General features: G+C 40.2%; 1 protein-coding gene across 6 annotated transcripts in view; it reads right to left on the bottom strand.

The window, feature by feature from the left end:
- Asap1 (ArfGAP with SH3 domain, ankyrin repeat and PH domain 1) overlaps positions 1-18910 on the bottom strand; it is a 356971-nt gene that overhangs the window by 54959 nt on the left and 283102 nt on the right. For 3 of the 6 annotated variants that reach the window (XM_063231067.1, XM_063231069.1, XM_063231070.1), the window contains 3 exons: positions 17320-17442; positions 10914-11014; positions 6108-6177 (listed from right to left, as the gene is read on the bottom strand). In XM_063231067.1, the coding sequence (XP_063087137.1) occupies positions 6108-6177; positions 10914-11014; positions 17320-17442 (294 nt within the window). Of the gene's footprint in view, positions 1-6107; positions 6178-10913; positions 11015-11065; positions 12134-17319; positions 17443-18910 lie in introns of those variants that run through there. The other 3 variants (XM_063231068.1, XM_063231071.1, XM_063231072.1) reach the window with 2 other exon arrangements.

The following is an 18910-nucleotide window of genomic DNA, read 5'->3' as shown; positions in this document are numbered from 1 at the left end:
GGGAGAGAAGTCTTGCTTAGAAACAGGTGCTTGGATCATTGCGGTTATCTCAAAAAAGTGTTTTCTTCCGATAAATATTTACTTAGACATCTACTATGCCCTAGAGGAACATATGTATTTGGCATGCAATCAAGAACTGTAATAAACCCTAGCAAGAAACTGAGGTACATGCTGAATATCTAACAATGCAGAGAAAACTTCTGTCCAAAATTTAGTGCATGACAACTCCCGGTTTTTGGAAGATATACTGGTTTATTTGGGTATAAGACCAAAAATGTTCTTTAGTGAGCACTTAAGCTGGTAGGTATTTTATATAATTTCCATTATTTAATTTTTTTTCTTTTGAGACAGGGTCTTACTATGCCATTCAGGCTGACTTTGAACTCACTTTCTAGTGCAGGCTGGGAATGACATGAAACAGGAAACTATTCAAACAGGTAAGGGAACACTTCAAATATAGAACTGAAATAATGTCGGCTCAAGAAAAAAATAATCCAAGTTTACCTTTGAGTTTTTTCTTCTCTCTTTTTTTTGGCAGGGGTTGTACTGGGAACTGAACCCATCACACTGGCCACATCCACAGTATTTTTACTTTTTGTTTTGAGAAAGGGTCTAAGTGACTGATTTGCGCAGGCCAGGCTGCAACTTGCAGTCCCCCTGCCTCAGCTTCTCCGAGTGCTGAGATCCAGGTCAGTCTCCTCAGAAAGACAGACAGCAAAAGCTTTCGAAGACGTGTTCAAATTCTACCCACAGTGGCTTCTCTTGGGCTCCCTGAAAATGTCACCCAGCTTCGACTTTACATTGCCTTCTCCCTTCTGCTGGGAATCTCTCCTCATCCAGGGCCACTGTGACTCGCTCAGTAAAGTCTTCTCTGACCACACTGAAGCAGCTGTGGTGCCTGCTCATTTTCTATCACGGCACCCTATATGTTCCATCTACAGTTCTGACCCTTGGTTGTAGCAGGCTCCACAAGGGGGTAGGGGCTATAGATTCACCACTGGTTTACAGTACCTAGCCCAAGGTCCAGTCCAGAAGGCAATCAATGAGAATATTTTAATGGGCAAATCATGCCTATTGTTCGGCTATGAAATAACGATACAAAAGTTTAAGTAATTTATCCATGAGTCCATAGCCTGTTGGGGATTTAGCACAGGTCTAACTCTCTACAAAGATTGATCTCTTAGAATTCAGTGTTGGTTTCTAAATCTATTGGGTGAAAAATATTCTTTTCCAATGACAATGGCAAAAAAACCTCATGAAGTCAGAGAGGAATCCAGAATAACACAAAGGCCAATAACGGAGCAAGTTAATGAATGCACTGCATGCAGCAGGTGGTCCTTCTGTAGATCTCTTTGTGTTTTCTTGACATACTTTCAGTCCGTCATTCAAAGGTCTGGCAGCTCAATGAACTTTATGGAGCTTGGAATGGGACTGGAAAAACAACATTCCTAGGGAGATGCTCACTGATCCAAACAGCCAAGGACAAAGAGACACACAAGTTCTTATGAAATGCCCTGGGAGGTGGCAGAGCCACTGTTAACTACCAGGTGTAAATTGTATTTCTATGGGGGCCACACATGGAGCCAGATGTCTAAAACCTAAAAATTTGGGAGGCTTAACAAGGAGGATCACTGCAAGTTTGTCTGAGTCATGCAGTAATCAAGGTCAGCCCACATTACATAGTGAGACATCGTCTCAAAAAACAAATGAATGAACAAAGCACCAAACCACCAGCCAAAACATTTCTATAAGTTCAGTATGCACCTCAAACTGACTTTGCAAAGTATGAGGAGTAAAGGCAACACTAACACGAAAGAATTCCAATTCTTAGTTTAAAATGGAGGCAGTGACACATTAGGGAAGATAAACAGTAGTAGTAGTAGTAGTAGTAATAATAATAATAATAATGATAATAATACCTGACATTTATTGAACACTAATTCTTTTTCTTATCAGTACCAGAGATCGAACTCATGACTGCCTGCTTGCAAGGCAGGCGCTTATGCTGCTGAGCTAAATCCCCAGCCCCTATTGAACACTAATTCTGCCCTACAACCTGTTGTAACTGCTTGTAAATCAATGAACTTGAAAGTCTTTACAACCACTTATTTGTGCCTAACTTGCCACTATGAATGACTCCATTTTACTTTGATGGGCCAATCTTCACTAGGGGTCCAACATCAGAGCTGGAATTAAGCCTGTACAGCCTGGCTCTAGGATTCTGGACGCTGCAATTCCACCTCAGCTCACTAAAATGATAATGACTACTAAGTTTAAGTAACTCTTATTGGAGTAAAAGTTCTGTAAAACTTTGAATGCATCATTTTACTTAATTTTTACAACACTGAAAGAGAGGTACTCTTATTACTGTTATTTTACAGATGAAGAATATAATGAGAGTAATGCAGGCGCATGTAAGAAGCTGATGGTGCATTTCATCTGTAGGTAGACTCAAAAGATTATGCTGTTAATCTTCCTGCTTAGAACAATGAGCCTCCCTGAAGGGACACATACATCACCTAAAGACAGTCCACCTGTCCAGCCACTCTTGCCTGATTGTTCTCGGAGAAACACCAGGCCTTTTCCAAGGACTTCTGTGTGATGTTAAAGTACTTTCATTGCTGACAGACTGAGAGGTGAGTATGATTTACAGGAACTTAAAAGTGTAAACCAGAGGTCATCATGTGTAAGTTAAGACACCATCATTTTTATTACGTGCACTGGTACCAATACGACCACAGTCATCACAGGGAACTTGTACCTGAACCTGATAGATCTTGATTCAAATTCAAATATAAATTCCCAAGCCCTTAAATATCCCACAACTTCTTAGAAGTTTTCATAGCCTTTTCGACCCTGGACCCTATGACTGATTCAATTACCAGGTTAACAGCTTTATTCCAAAGAGTATTATTTAGAAAAGTTTCAAAGACCTTCCAACAACATGGCATCCCAGGATAACCTCATGAGAGGCAAAAGACTACAGGCTCTGGGGTTTGAAAAATGGTTCAGCTGTTTACAAATTGCATGGCCCTGGACACAGGATTTAGACTTTCTAAGCTTCAACTGTAACATGCAGTTTCGTTTTTAAAAAGCACTCATTGAGCACTAACTACCTGCCAGCCATGTGTGAGATGATGGTAAAATGAGACTGGGCATGGAGGTGCACGCTTGCAGTCCCAGCAGTGGGGAAGCTGAGACAGGAGGACTGCAAGAGCTCGAGATCAGCCTGAATGACTTTGTGAGATCCTATGTCAAAACCCCAGAGAGGACTTAAGTTGTGGAGGTCTCGGGAAATTCCAAGGTGAGCAAGAAGCACTTCCTAGGGCTCTCTAGCCTTGTGAGAAGTCGGGAGAGTGACTCTAATCTTATAGGCTATTCTAGATTAAATGCAGGGTACTCTCTACAATGCTCAATAGATGGTACTTCTCTCCTTTTGACTATTATGTGACACTGGGGTTAAAAATGCAGGGAACAAGAGTTTTTGAAACTTTTGAACTTTTGAATTTTTTCAGGATTTTAGTAATACTTCAAATGAGTTCTAGTATTTCTTTTACAATTTGTTTTATTGTATTTACTTATACTATCACATTTTTAGTGTTACAAAAGAGAAAAGGAGGAGAAACAAACAATTCAAAGGCACAGAAACCCACCGGGAACGAGACGGTGGCTGAGGAAGCTGCCCGGTGACTGGCTTCCCATTTGAACAGAAACCCATCTCTGCAAGAGCTGAAAGACCAGTGCCAAGTTTTAGTACAGTAAGACAGAAAAGAAAGAGCTGCTCCAGTTGCCCCTCTCCCACACCAAGCAGTAGCATGGAAACAGGAAATTAAACCTATTAGACTTCAAGTCCAGTACCAGGCCCACTACAGTGTAATTCAAAGGTACAGAAGTCTACTTGAAACGGCGGAATAACTTCTACCACTCTGGAGCATATGCTGCGGAAGGGAGCATTGTGACAGGTCTTTTACACTCACTTGAGTTCCGCCACAGGTCTGATTTGGAACTGTGGGACACAGCTGTCCTTACTGTGTTCAGAACGTGATGAGTGGGGCGGGACACGCAGGTGGTGGTGCAGTGTGAAAGCTCTGAGAGCTGGGCATGCACCGAAGGTCACGCCCAGACCCTGCCCCATCAGTCTAAATGGGTATTTGGTTCTCCTGACTTCCATAAAAACAGTTTGCAAATCTGACTGCAGTTCTCCAAGCCTGAGGAATTTGCAAGTGTGAAGGTCTCCTAAACAAAGGCCCCAAGTTTTCTAAGAACATAGGATCTTTTCCTTTTTTCAAAAATCACTGAACCCCTTTCTTTTCCCAGGAAACCACTGGCTTTGGTTTTCAAATTCTAAGTAGTCAATGGTGTTTGCACTCAGAAAAAGCCAGCTAACTGGATACAGAGGCCTTCTGTGGGAGCAGGAATGTGATTACAAGTGATGTAACTGACAGCAAAAGGGTCTGGCTTACAGCCAGGGAAAGGGAGAACACAACAGCACAACTCAGTGGGAGGAAAACAGAAGTCCCAGAAGGAACCAGTTTTCCCCTGGGCTGCTCGGGGGCAGGAGATGAGCATCCTGCGTCTGTGAGGGTGGGGTGGGGTGGGTGCTGCTTATCAATGGATTTCAGCATTGCCAGTGAAATTCCACAGCCATGTGCTACACCTGGCATGTTACCTCACTTAATCCTCATAATCTTTGAGTTAAACACTTGTCTCAAGGTCACATAAAACAATAATAAAGACAGAATTCAGGCTCACTTCTGACAGATGCCACAGACCATTCTCAGTCACCAAACAATGTGGGCAGGCAATGTGGTATTTATTAATTAGGAAATGCATATAAACAGTTGGCTTAACTACAGTAATGTCTTCTGGCAGGAAAGAAACAGAGAGGGGGGAAGAGAACTTTAATTTTTTTTTTTTTTGAGACAGGGTCTCACTATATGGTTCAGGCTGGCCTCAAACTCACAAAGCTCCTCCTATCTCAGCCTCCCAAGCACTGGATTATAGCCACCAAATCTGGCTGTTTTCATTTTAAGCTTTTTTTTTTTTTTTTTTTTTTAAATGTTTTTGCCTTTTTGAGACAGGGTCTCACTGTGCAGTTCAGGCTGGCCTTGAGCTCACTTTGTAGCGTAGGCTGGTCTCGAACTCTCAACGATCCTTCTGCCTTAGCCTCCCAAGTGCTGGGATTACAGGGGTGAGCCACCACACCTGGCTTTCAGTTTATTTTCAATAAAATCAGGTCATATAACTAGTAAGTTTCATTAACTAGTTGATAGTATACTATACTATATTGCTTTCACAGCATATTTCTTTTTTTTTTTCTTTTGGATTTTTTGAAAAAGGGTCTTGCTATGTAGTTCAGACTGGCTTTAAGCTAACTCTATAGCCAGACTGGCCTCAAACATGTGCCATCCTCCTGCCTCAGCCTCCTGAGCGTTGGGATTAGAGGTGTGTGCCACTATACCCGACTCAGAGCAGATTAAGAAAGGGTGATACATAGAATGTGGCACAAAAGACAGAACATTATAATGCCATTATATAACCTGTTAAAATGTCTTCTGAGATAGCTAAAGCCTTCTGAATCCATGGAAGAAGCTCTCTAGCAGAAGACACAACAAATCTGACTAAAATGCATAGTCTAAACATGAACTCAAATTGTTAGAAATTTTAGTACAACACATAGATAACTATATGGAAACTGCTTATTTTCTGTGTTCTCTGACTACCAGTACCATTAAACCTTTTTGTATTTATTATTTTGCTATCTCATAGTATCATGTAAAAAACATCTTTTATCATCTTTGTAATTAAGAAAACTACACCTTTCAGAATAACAACCAATAGTATCTACCAAAGATGACAACAGACAGTAACTGATTCAGTCTGACAGAAGGGAAAAAAAAGTTCATAGTAGAGATGCAGAAGTACACAGCTAACACAGGACAAAAGTAAAATCTGTTTTGTCAAGAAAAGCCTAAGTGATCTGATGCACAACCACATGTTAAAGATACTTGTGCAAAACCTGAGCGCTGGCTGTATCATCTCATTTACTTCCTGGCTCATGAGGCCAGAAAGCAAAAAACAGGTGGGAAAACCACAGCCACACTTACCGTCGCATGTGAGATGGTTAGAATCCCATTCTTGACCGCACACTTCCTTCTCTGCCACACTTTCCGGATCCTAGGAAACAAATCAAATGGAAGTATATATACTGTCTGATCACTCTAAGACATGCAATCATACAATGATGCAAAACAAGATTATAAAACCCCACCTCAAAAGAGAACAATCCAGCTCCTCCCCCAACCACACAAACCAGAATATTCTAATTTTTTAATATCCCAAGGAGAAGCTATTTGAGACAAGTAAGCATGTAAACAAATGTTTATTCCCATAGCACTGATTTTGACAGTGAAAATGGGACACAGAAATGACAGAAACCTAACAGCTTGAGAATAGAAGAATTCTAACTACCACACAGGTAGAAGTCTTCCTTTCTGGGAAGGCGCCCAGATCTTTATTAGGAGTGGTACTCTAATGAACTTCTGGCTACATCTATAAATCCTACAAGGTTTTACTAGTTGATTATTTCTACAATTAATACTTTTTAAAAAGACCAGGCAGTCAACCACGCTGGACAGGAGCAGGGGTGAGGCTGCCTCGGGATACAGAGAAAGAAGCTTAGTGTCTAGGGCACAAGAATGTATTGTGACTGTATTTGATGGCGTGTGCACCTCACTTCTGAGGTCTTCCAGAGCCAAGTGATGCCTCAGAGCCCTTGGGAAGAGAATTAGAAGAGATAGTAAGTTGTGGCAAAACCATTTACAAGTAGCTGTGATATGTACTCTGGAAAATTTGATGTAAAAAGTCAAACAAATAATTTCACCTAGGAAGAGTTTTTCAGAGGCTTCAGGTAGAGGCAAGAGACAGACAGGTAGAGCTGCACTACTGGGAACCATCTCCATCAGGCAGACAAAAATGGGTTAGGTTACAGGGCTTCCCTACGCTGGGAGAATGTGCTCTGGGCCTCCTGTTGCCATGAAAACCACTTTTAACTTTCCAGGCTTTTAAAACAGTATCTTGAAATTTTCTTTTCCTTCTTAAATTGTCCTGAACTGCCAAAACAGATTTGCAGCCAACACAGGTAACACTGTCTTTTTGCATATGTGTATTAACTATCAGAAGCATAGTTTGCTCTAAAGCATGCTTCACAGAAAGAAATGAGAATGCAATACCACCCGAGATGTGGACTGAACATACTCTACTCAAAATCCTAGGCTCCTGAGGAGGCAGTGCAGAACTGCCGATCGAGGAACTGTCCTGCAATTACACCTCAGCCACTGCAAGTACTGGCGAGGGAAGTTACCTGTCAAACACGTGTACCTGTCTGAAGAATGTAGCCAGCTCTCTCAAACTGGTTCTGTAACTCCACCTCACAAAAGCCTTTTAAGATGGGTGAGGTATTCCCTGTACACACTGATTCAAAATTGGTGTCCTCTTTTTCCAGCAATGTGTTTTAAAGCAATTGTCAAATCAACCTAACAATTATTCAACCTTGAAGAAACTGTTCCTACTCAGTTTATTCATTTATTTAAGCCTTTATTCATTAGGTTTTCCTATTCATGTGTATTAAGAAAACATCAAATAAAACAAATACCCATGTTCTCTCGGACAGTTAATAAACCCCAAGAAAGTAACACAAAATCTCTCTGCCTAAGAGATGCTAATGAGGTCCCTGAAGATTGGCAGGCGACAGAGAATACCAAGATCTTTCCCAGTAGAGTTGGAAGCAGCAGATCTGACTTTTGTGAACACATGGACGGTTTTTTCTAAAAATTTAGGCAGTGGCCTTGCACAGCTAAATAAATGCCAACTTAAGAGGCTGGATCACTCAGGCTTTGGTCCCCATCCTTCATCTAGCAAACTCTTAGCAAAACTGTAACTACTTATGTTACCTGACCTCTTAAGAGACTTACATGTAGCATGTAAATGTATCACGGAGATAATAGTGCCCATTTTGTAGGGTTACTTTGAAAAAATATACACAACTGGTCCTTTCCTTTTCAATAAATGTCTCTGGGGCTTAACGTTTTAAAATTATTTAAACAATTTAAAACAGATTTTTAAACTGTGTAACAATGCTAAAGTAAAGAGTATTTCAAAATTTGGGTCAGATTCCTAATGCAAATGTCTTTATGTGAAAAATCACCTGAAACACTGGCACTTACTATTAGCAAGTGAGCCTGTCTTCATGCATAGGCGTTTTAGTATTTTTTCATTCACAGAAACAATCATGGCAACCGTGGGTTATCATTCTCCACCTTTGCTGCCTGTGTATTATTAGGAAGTCTGCCTTCCAACACCCCTTTTCTTATCTCTTGCCAATAGACTGCAGGCAGGGTGAGATTCAAGGCTGTACCACACTTAGCTTTTACCTTCTAGCACTCCACAGACTGCTTCAGATATCACAGTGATTTATGCGCATGAAATGAGGGCATGAAGGAGGCACAGACCACACGGAAGCAGTGTGGGGCGCGTTGTGTCAGTATGTCCTGTATATGGTAGGCAGTGGTGGGCCCTTTGAACTGTTGGATACCTGACAGTAAATCAGAAGAGCCAGGTTCAGATCTGGGCTCTCGCATTTACTGCCTATATGCTCTCGGCTGAATTATTCAAACTCTGAAAGGCATGAGAAGAGACGAGCAAGGGGTACCAACGATATGGCAGGCCAGGCACAGTGGATGATCATAGGCCCTGGTTCCAAGGTCTGAACTAAACACTTAGGAAAGCACTGCTGCTTGGGTGTGCAGATGATATCACTTAGAAACAGAAGATAATATGTTCAAGAAAAGTATGACTTCAGCTGGTAGTGTTAAAAATATGATTGCTCTGCATTTAGTTTCAAAAGATATGTAATAGTACACACTTGCTCACAACAGAACACACTTTCTGTCTGATGGGAGAACCACAGGTCAGTGTACTTCCAAGAGACACGGGTTGATGGTGAGGAAAGAATGGGGTGCTCAGGCTGAGCCTCTCTAGCAAGCCATTCTGTGAAGCCACTGATGTATGTACACTCAACCATGCAGTCAGGGCCACACTCTGATCACTGTGCTAGTTCCGGCCAGCTTGAACTACTGGTGCTACATGCATTACTGCCACCAGGCAGCCTGGGACGGTCCCATTGGGTGATGCAAGCAGCTCAGTGGGACAGTCATGCACGAATGGCCCCCATGTGAACAATGCCAAAGCTGTGACTTTGGTGGCTGACATGTCTTTTCTTTTACTTTTCAGCAGGATTACCTCACCAGTTCTGCAGTGTGCCAAGTAAAAGCCACGTGATGAAGGTGCTCTTCCTTGTTCACATCAACATCAGCACATCATGTCAGAATGGGACCACTTTTCACCAATCCTGCTGTTCCTCTGAGCCTGCCATCGTGTTCCTCTGTGTTTCTGTGAAAACCTCCTAACTGATCTGTCTTCTGCTCTTAAAGCCTACACTGTAGGCCCTTCTTAGAATGGTAAGTAGAGAGAACCTTTCTAAACCAGATGACATCACTTCCCTGCTCAAAACCTCCCAGACCCTTCATCTCACTCAGGAGCTCTACAGCACCCTGGTTTGGCTCCTTGTGCCCTTGACCCCATGTTCTATGACCCTCTGTTTTGCTCTGTCTATTGCATTGATGCTGAGCTCTTCGTTACCTCTATGGTGAGAAGCATGCTCCTAGATACTGTCTCTTCTCCTGGATATTGTGTAGGTTGCACCTTAATTTCCTTCAGGTCTTTGCTCAGATGTTATCTTGGAGAAGTCTCCCCTGACCACTTGGTCCCTCCCACGGCCCCACACTCCCTGCATCTCATTTGCTTCGTCCTTCTCCATGGAACTAACTGCCATCTCACTTGCCAAATATTTTCTCATTTTTCTGTGCTTCTTTCTTTAAAATATAAGCTTTGTAACGGTAAGGTCTTTATACAATATTGTACTCCCGCTATCTTTAAAAGAGAATTTAAGATATACAAGAGCCTCAAAAGATACCTGTTGAATGCATGAATAGGATGATGAGCAACCACCCCCAACTATAAATTGATCCTAGAAATTTGAGAACTATTTCAACAACCTAAAACAAGAAGTGTACACACTTTAGATGAAGACACATCTCCACAAGCAGTGAGAGCAATGGGTAACAACTAGTAAAGGGGATAATCAAGAGACAACTTATTTAATTACTATGAAGTAGAATAACCTCAACAAGCCAGTATGACAGGACCAGGGGAGCAAGCAGCATAAGGAAAGGCTGGTGAGGAAGCCTAGGCCATAGGCACATGGGAGGGAAGACACCAGACCATTCTGAGCAAGGGAACGCTTTATAGCTCTGAACAAACCACTCCAAGTACCATGCAGAGGTGAGGTGGAGAGGGAGAAGAGCAGAAAGAATGTCAGACTAGTTAGCAGACTGCTAAAAGAGCCCCAGAGAGAGGATGGTGGATCACCTTAGGGTTCAGGGAGGGGCAGCAAAATCGCAAGAAGTATACTACTATATTTTTAGTGTTAGGAAAGGAAAATCTTTAGTCATACTGGCTGGGATGTAAGAGTGAAGGTCATGGGTGATCCCCAAGGTTGGGTTTGGGGCAGCTAGGCAGACATTCCACACAAAGACAGAAGCAGCGAGGTGGCTTGTCAGCTCCTGCCTCATTAAAGTACACATTACAAGTCAGATTTGTGGGCTACAAAATGATTATTGCTTTTTATTTTTTTTTTAGTAAAGACCGGTTAAATTTTAGACTTATATGAGGAAAATCAGAGCAGTGAAAACCTTTTAAGGTGTATTTGCTAACCTCAGAGGCTGGAAGAAGTTCCTGCTTAATAGCACCCAGCAAGTGTACTAATCACACCATGGACACTGGCTCACACTCACCCATCGCTTTTCTTTAGCAGGTACCCCTTCTTCTCACTGCCGTACTCCTTGTTGCCCTGGAGTTGATGCATGCTGTACCCTCCTTGCCGGCTCTGGGAATCCTAGGAGACAGAAACCACAGAGTAAATGAAAGAGACGACACTCAGATCCTTGACTCTACCACTGAGCCTTTGCCCACTGGGCTAGGAGAACTACAGATCTTTGAGAGCTATTAGGTTCCTGCCTTTATTTTATAGGAGGAAACAGGACAGGTAAACAATTGCCAGAATCAAAGCAGGTCTGAGGCAGACGTGGACCCTGGGGTTCAGGTCTTCTATTTCCAGTCCAAAACCTAGCTCTACTGTGAAGTGAGTTCAGATATACAGAAATCACTGGCAGGCTACAATATGACTCAAACCAGTTTACATCAGCAGTACAGACAAACACAGGAAGTAATGGAGAACTGAAAGGGACTACAAAACAAAGTCCATGCAGTGTCAAAGTATTCTGTTAGGTTACACTTTTTCTCCCTTACGTATTCTGTGAATTTAAATAAAAGGGGAATGTTCTGAGTGACATGCAAACATTGAGTAAGAAGTTTCTGTTTTATAACTAACTACTTTGCATCTCCCCCCAAAAATCTAAAATCTGAAAGTTTTAAGTGCTGTTAATCCCAAAAAGTCTACGAAGCATTTGAGATTTATGATTTTTCAGGTTAGAGATGACAACTAGTAAAGTCTATGCAAATATCCCAAAATCTAAAAACCTCTGACATCTGAGTGTGGTCTCAAGCATTTCAGATAAGGATACTTAACCTGTATTGCTCTGTAATGTCTACCTACCACGGTACATTTTTCCCCCTTTCTTTTGTTGGTACTAGGGCTCGAATCCAGGACCTTAGTGCTGAGTTATATCCTCAGCCCTTTTTTATTTTGAGATCAGGTCTCTCTTACCTTCCTAGGCCAGGGTTGAACACACTGTCTGTTTAAAAAGATGATTCTTGGCCGTGAAAAGTATATGATGCTGGGAAGGTGATAGGGCCCAACCAACAACACAGACGCAAACAACCTGATTTCATGGATGTGCCCCACACAGCATCTGAGGCAGCATGACTAGAAACTGCCATCACATGGTGAACACGTGAGAAACAAATGAACGAGCTGAGGTACAAAACGAGAACATGGGACTCTAGACATGTAAGGATGATAAGTCTCAAAAAAGCATTGACTTACTCTCCTAGACTTCAATCAGGAAGGGCAAAAGCAACAAAGAAAAAAGCAGAACATTGGAAAATATAGTTAATTTGGTTGAAAAGTTTATCACCCATAATTTTATCATTTTACACATAATACACACAGAAAGTATCACTGTAAAGATAAACTACACACACTTTTAGAATTATTATAAATGTTAGCTGGCAGAACAGTAAAATACCTTTGTAATCTGTCAGGTTTAGTTTCAGGCCATGTTGAGTGAGTGCAGAAACATAGCTAAATGAAGACATGAGGAGTGTATTTTGCTGAGATAGAGTGGCTGAAAAAACTCAAAGGGTGTGTACAGAACGTATCAACATCTTAGTGAAACCGAAAGTGAATTACTGAGAAGGAGTCACACCCCAGCTCTTTCCCCACCTTAGGTGGACAGAACTTAGTAAATATATTGAGTTCATACATAGCACCTGAAATGTGCTGGGCAGAGGGAGGAGGTAACTCAACCACTGGTTATTCACTGTGACTGCGCATAGCACACCTTTAAGGTCAGGGCATGCTCAGCGATGCAGGTTAATGTTAGTTAACAGCTGAAGGAACATCTCTGGGACAATGTGCTTTTAGAAAGCTACTTGTGATGCAGTCGATCCCGAAAGACATGTCCCAAACACCTAGAAGTCAGGCTGAGGGACTGAGGACCCTGAAGGACCCTGGCCCTGCCTCTGGGTTGGCGCTCACACTCTGACCATGTCTATGTCCTGTGCCCTTGTCCAGTAACTGACAGCTGACCAGGCATGGCGACAGGTATCCTTCACCCGAAGTTCCCCTCTTGAACAGGCCTCATTCCTTCCATCTAATTGGAAAATTTTAATTATGTGGGAAGGGGTCAGGAATAGGATGAGATCTAGGAATCTCTAAGTCTTTACTGTTAAACAGAATCCACAGCCTTGAACCACACAGTAATGTGGCTAAGGCCTCATGCTCTCTAGGACTGTGGAATTAAGACTGAATGCCAGACAGGAAGAAAAGGCAGCCTTGCTCTTCTAGGGCCACCAGCATAGCCCCAGCATGACAGCAGGAGCAGAGCTTCTCTGGGGAGGCACTATCACATCCACAACCCTAACTGCAGAACATTAGCTCTAAAAATGATAGTGGGGGCAGGGAAAGGTAGAGATAAGTAAAATCATGGAGTTTCCTGTTTTAATCCAAGGAAACTGCACCAATATCATAACTACTATTTCAGAGCTAGGAATTTTCTCTATCTCCTAGAGACATTAAAAATGCAATCAGAAATTAAAAGAACAATCTTCTTAGAATGCTTGGCATTGAACTAAACTTCTTTTTATCTGGTCATAGAACTCTTAGGTCTGAATGCTTTAAAACTATGTACTTTAGACCATGTGTTAACCTTAAGAGTGTAAGTTTAACAAATAAAAGCCCTTTTACATTTCCTTACACATGGATTCAGATATTAATGACATATAGCAAACTATCATATTTTAGAAGTTTAACATGAAAACATTCCTTACATATATAGTCTACATAAACCTTAAATTCTGAACAATACTTAGATTAAATAGGTTTGTTGTACATCAGACAAATACACTTTTAGAGGTGCATCAATTCTAGCTTTGACTTCAAAAAAAGAGCAGAAAGCAAGCACTGTGTTTCAGAAGTCTAGCACTGCAATCTTAAATTAGCTATGCATGAATTTCATGTCTTAATAGTCCTATCAATTATTATTTGTGCACTGTGAGAAATAATGGTCCTTCAGTTTGCTTAGCAGAGTAATACAAACGGTGAAAAGAGGATTTTTTTTATTAGAAAGTAGATACAGAAAAATTAACAATGCTACTCATGATTTATACATATTACGTAAGAAATGAAACAAGTCCTGAAGACCAGTTAAAACACTGCATACAGACACACTGCTTAAGGCCTGCCATATGGTTACCAGCATGGCAACAATTTCATGTGGATTTGTTAAATAATTGGGAAAAACATACCCTGCTAAAACACATCTAAAATATGCACACATACATATATCTTTAAATATGTAATTTAATATGCATATTTAAAAAATTTTTATATATGTACCATATATATTTATTCACACACACATATATACATACACCCAGGAAAAAGTCTGGAAGAATGAACAATAAAATATTAAGACAAACTGTCTCTGAGAAGTGAAATTTGTATTTGCATATATTTTCTACAATAAACATGAATGATATTTGGGGGGTAAAAAGTAGGTTCTGAATTCTGTGACAGTGTAACAGAAATCAACCATACATTTAGAGAGAAATGCAAATGAAAAAAATTATTTGGGAGAAAATATGAAACACTAAAAATCAACAACAAACTTAAAATCTTGGGGGAAATTTCATGATGTGAGCCAGGAAATATAAGCTACAGACTGATGGCATTATGTTTAGTTCGTTTCCTTTTCTTTAATAGTAGTACAAACAAATCAATTCACTTTCTTATTTGAGACTGTATAAATATATAAATACATTATCAAACAGATTATTAAAATCTCAGCTCCCTCTAAATGCCCAGCAATTACACACTCAAGGACCTAAAGGGGTTATACATGTATCTGGTATCCAATTTAAAACCAAATCTATACTATAGGAACTTCAAATTTCTAATGTATGGTGTACATAGGCAAAGGATTCTTCTGGTTCAGTCTTAGTAAACTGAGCAGTTTGTCGGGGTCAGGAAATGTGTCAGAGAATGAACCAAACCTGCAGAGCACACTGCAAAGCCCATCTGTGACTCAAACAAAAGGGTGAAATTTCTGAAATGATTGTGTGTACCATAAACACAATTTATGTATATAAATGTATCATTGTTAGAAACCTAAAGATAGTTATGTAGCAAATAGGTTTTTGGGGAGATTAGGTTAACCTTTATTATTAAAATGAATAAAATAATTCATTTTAAACAACGTTTGCCAAAGATGATTAAGAACTTGACAAGAATAAAAGTGAACCTTTCAAAATTCCAGGGATCCATTTCCAGAGAAAATTCTTAGTGCCCTTTAATGGAGCTACATTAGAACCTCGTGGAGGTAAGTAGGTTGAATGATTTGTTGGGCACTTTTGTCTTAGACTAAAGGTAAGATGAGAGTATTTGCTACCGTTCTTGCTACAGCAATACTTTTCGGGAAGAATATACTCTCAGACACTAAAAATCATTAGTAGATATACATAATCTTACTATGAGAGGACAAACAGCACAGGAAAGGGAGAGGTATGCAGTAAAAGGTAAATTTGTCTTGTAAAACACTCTGGACATGTTGCTAAGGGAAATCCGTTTATTTAGGGTGTACTTAAATCAGATCATGGGCATTTTATCATATGCATACTTCTTGGCTTATGTGAAACTTTGTTACTTAGCTGTCTTGGGCAGAACACATCAGTCTCTATGAAAAACAAAAAAGGAGTTTTTTCTCTTTCTAGAAGGTGCCCATATTTAAGAAGGTGGTGATGGTGTATGATAAAACAAAGGTAAGAAGTGGTTCAGTGCATACCAGCAAGTAAAAATTCTCATATTTTTTCCTGCAGACAGAAACCTTCAAATTGGGTTGTGCTATTGCACTCACACAGAGAAATTGTTCAGAGAGATCACTTCCCCAAGGTCTATAGGCCAGTGACAAACAGCTTCTAAAGTTACAGCCTATCTGTGTTTCAGTCTTTTGTGTACTGTGGTTCTAACCCTTAGAAGTTCTAAACACAGGCTGATCACACAGGCTCAAACCACAGCTGGAGAGGCCTGGGACAAAAGCTGCCTTCATGCACACATCCTCTTGGCTGCCATGCCTACGTCACAAGTGGACGGGCACCCAGCTCTAAAGGGCTACACCTTTTCTCACCCTGTGAATATAAAACTACACCTGGAGAGGGGGCTGGGGATTTAGCTCAGCGGCATAAGTGCCTGCCTGCAAGTGTGTGGTCGTGAGTTCGATCCCCTGTACAGATTAAAAAAAAAAACAAAAAAACAAAAAAAACAAAACTACATCTGGGTTGTAAACACTCAGTAGAGAGAACATGGGGACTGTTGGAAGGCGGGTGGCTGCTGAAGAGCTTTCTATATCTGGAAGTGGGGTTGCTTCATCATTATTTTAGACTCATGAATGTCTTTCAGAAATTTTAAGGATTTTAAAAAGTAACAGTACCGTTGTTATAAGACATAAAGAATTGACAATATAAAAAAAGGTTGCGTTTCATGCAATTATTAAATATTACATGTAAATACTGTATGTACTTAAATTTAATTTACAATGATTTCATAAGCAAAACAGGCACATTTTACTTTCTCCCATGAAGCAAATGGTGCTTATTATTTGATTTACTTTACTACAAAGTTCTTGTTTCTCCCTGCAAGATCCAGGTTCCACCACAATCAGGTCTGAGTTTTCATCTCAGAATCCATTTCTCACCCCTCTACTGACCCTGTCCCTCACTGCTTCAGGGTCATTTCCACCTGACTTGCTTGGGTTTCCTCTGGTTGCAGGCCGATTTCCACTGAATCCTGAGGACCACTGAAATCAATGTAGACATGACTGACTGTCCACATGGCTGATCTGTTCTATAGACAATGAGCTCCTTAATGGAGAGAACTAGGGCTTAACGCCCAGACCAGGGCTTGGCACATGGTGAGCGCTAATTCTATGTTTGAACAGTGGCATTTACATTAAGAATGTGTGCCACATCCATCCAGTGTCTACATTTATTGTGAGTTGTTTCAGTATCCAAGGACGATTTCACCTTAATTTTCTTAACTGTGAGGCAAAGCGTCCATAGGATCCTGCATCAAATCCTTTTCTTACTTTCATCGTAAAACTAGATATGCCCTTATTGGCTATCCAGAAAGACAGAGATGGTCTAAAGCAGTGACGGTGAACCTTTAGATCTTTCAGTGACAACAAGCAGTTGGTCCCAACATGTGAGCCATAGGTTTTCCACCATGGGTCTAAAGACAGTCGTAGGAATGAAAAATCTAGAGTTGCAGAACACTAAGTCAAGGGTTTCTTCATTTATAAGGATGGAAATGGAATCAAAACTCAGTTTCTATGCTGGGCAATGCCACAGGTACACACTGGTTATCTCAGGTCTCTGCTGTCCCCCACTCGCTGGCAGGAAGTTATCAATGTGCCTGTTTCGGAGACCAGGAAACATAAAGAGTATATCACAAGTAGCCTCACTTACACTGTTAGCCCTGCTGGGAACATATAAACCACCTACTTCTTTCTGATCAAGCTGAAGAGAAGATTTTATTAAATCTCGGAGTGCGGTTAGCTGTTTTTTCTCTTCATCCTGGGTCTGTTTTATCTATTAAAGAAAAAAAATCACTTTTATTACATATTGCTTATGTGTTTATGAACAGTTTAATTTATCCAAATACACTACTCATCAGTTCAATTATACAGCTGATTTTCAATTATACAGTCTTCATACTGTTTCATTTTTGATACAAGAAGTACAGTTTTCTCGACTTGAGAAATTACTGATAAATTCTGAAATCAGGCACCATGCTTTCTTATTAAATAATACATCCAAGCTAGATAATTAGTTATCTTTGAAGCACTATTTCAAATAGGTTTAAGACATTATATTGCAGCCAGGCATGTGGATGTGGGATATGCCTGTAATCCCAACCATTTGGGAAGGTAAGACAGCAGGGCCAGAAGTTTGAAGTTAGCCCGAACAACTTAGCAAGACAATGTCACAAAATAAAATTTAAAAAGGTTTTGATTGAAGCATGTGGTAGAGTGCTTCCCTAGCATGCACCAGAATGGAAAAAGGAAAAAAAAAAAAAAAAAAGAAAGAAAGAAAAGGAAAAAGAATAAACAATCATGGTTCTGACTTTTTAAAGGGTGGTAACAAAAATATTATGATGTGATAAAATGGGCCAGAACCAAAGAATCCATGTTTATACAGTACTACATCAGAAATAAAAATTGTGCTAGTAGGCTGGGGATATAGCTCAGCGGCACAGTGCCTGCCTGACAAGTGCGAGGCTGTGAGTTTGAATCTCAGTTAAAAAAAAAAAACTCACGACCTAACACTTGCCAGCAGTGCTATGCCGCTGAGCTAAACCCCAGGCCCAATTGTGCTGGTTTTAAAAGTTATTTCGAATTTAGTTGTAATTTAAACCATGTTATCTACTAAAAGAAAATAAAAAAATACACAGCTATGTATCTTTTTTGGTATCTTCTTTTTAAATATTTTTATTTTCCATATTATAAAACAGGGTTAGCACAAAGTTAAATGATTAAAAAAATCAGTGCATATCTATTCTCAAATCTTCCCCTTTTGGTTTAAGGGTCATTTATAAGTACAACTAATGTATATAATTCTGCATATTTTCTAATGTATGTTCTCAAAAAATAAGCAGTAACACAGAAAGTTAATATAATGCTGTAATACTCTAATATAGCCAAAGGATATTATATAAAGAAAAGCATTTTACCTGCCATACATTAGACTCAACTTTTCCATTTTTACTTTTGTTTACTTCTCCCACATTTTTAATTAATGCAATTTGTCATACAGATTAAGTGGTTTCTTTTTTGTAGATTTGCACCTGCCTATAACATACTTTAATCATTTTCTTACCCCATTATGCCCCATACCATTCTTTCTCTTATTTTTGTGGCATTTTGAAAGTTATACAAGAATACAGGATGAGCTTTTCTATCTGAAATTCTACACAGTATTTTTAGTGCACCTGCACTGTAACTGTAACCTATCACAAGAGGACAGGTGTGGAATTTTCCACTTATGCCATGTCAGTCAG

Source organism: Cavia porcellus, unplaced genomic scaffold, assembly GCF_034190915.1.
Source record: "Cavia porcellus strain 051 isolate PalLab524CR breed Dunkin Hartley unplaced genomic scaffold, mCavPor4.1 scaffold_19, whole genome shotgun sequence".
NCBI lineage: Eukaryota > Metazoa > Chordata > Mammalia > Rodentia > Caviidae > Cavia > Cavia porcellus.
This window is presented reverse-complemented; position numbering and strand designations above follow the sequence as displayed.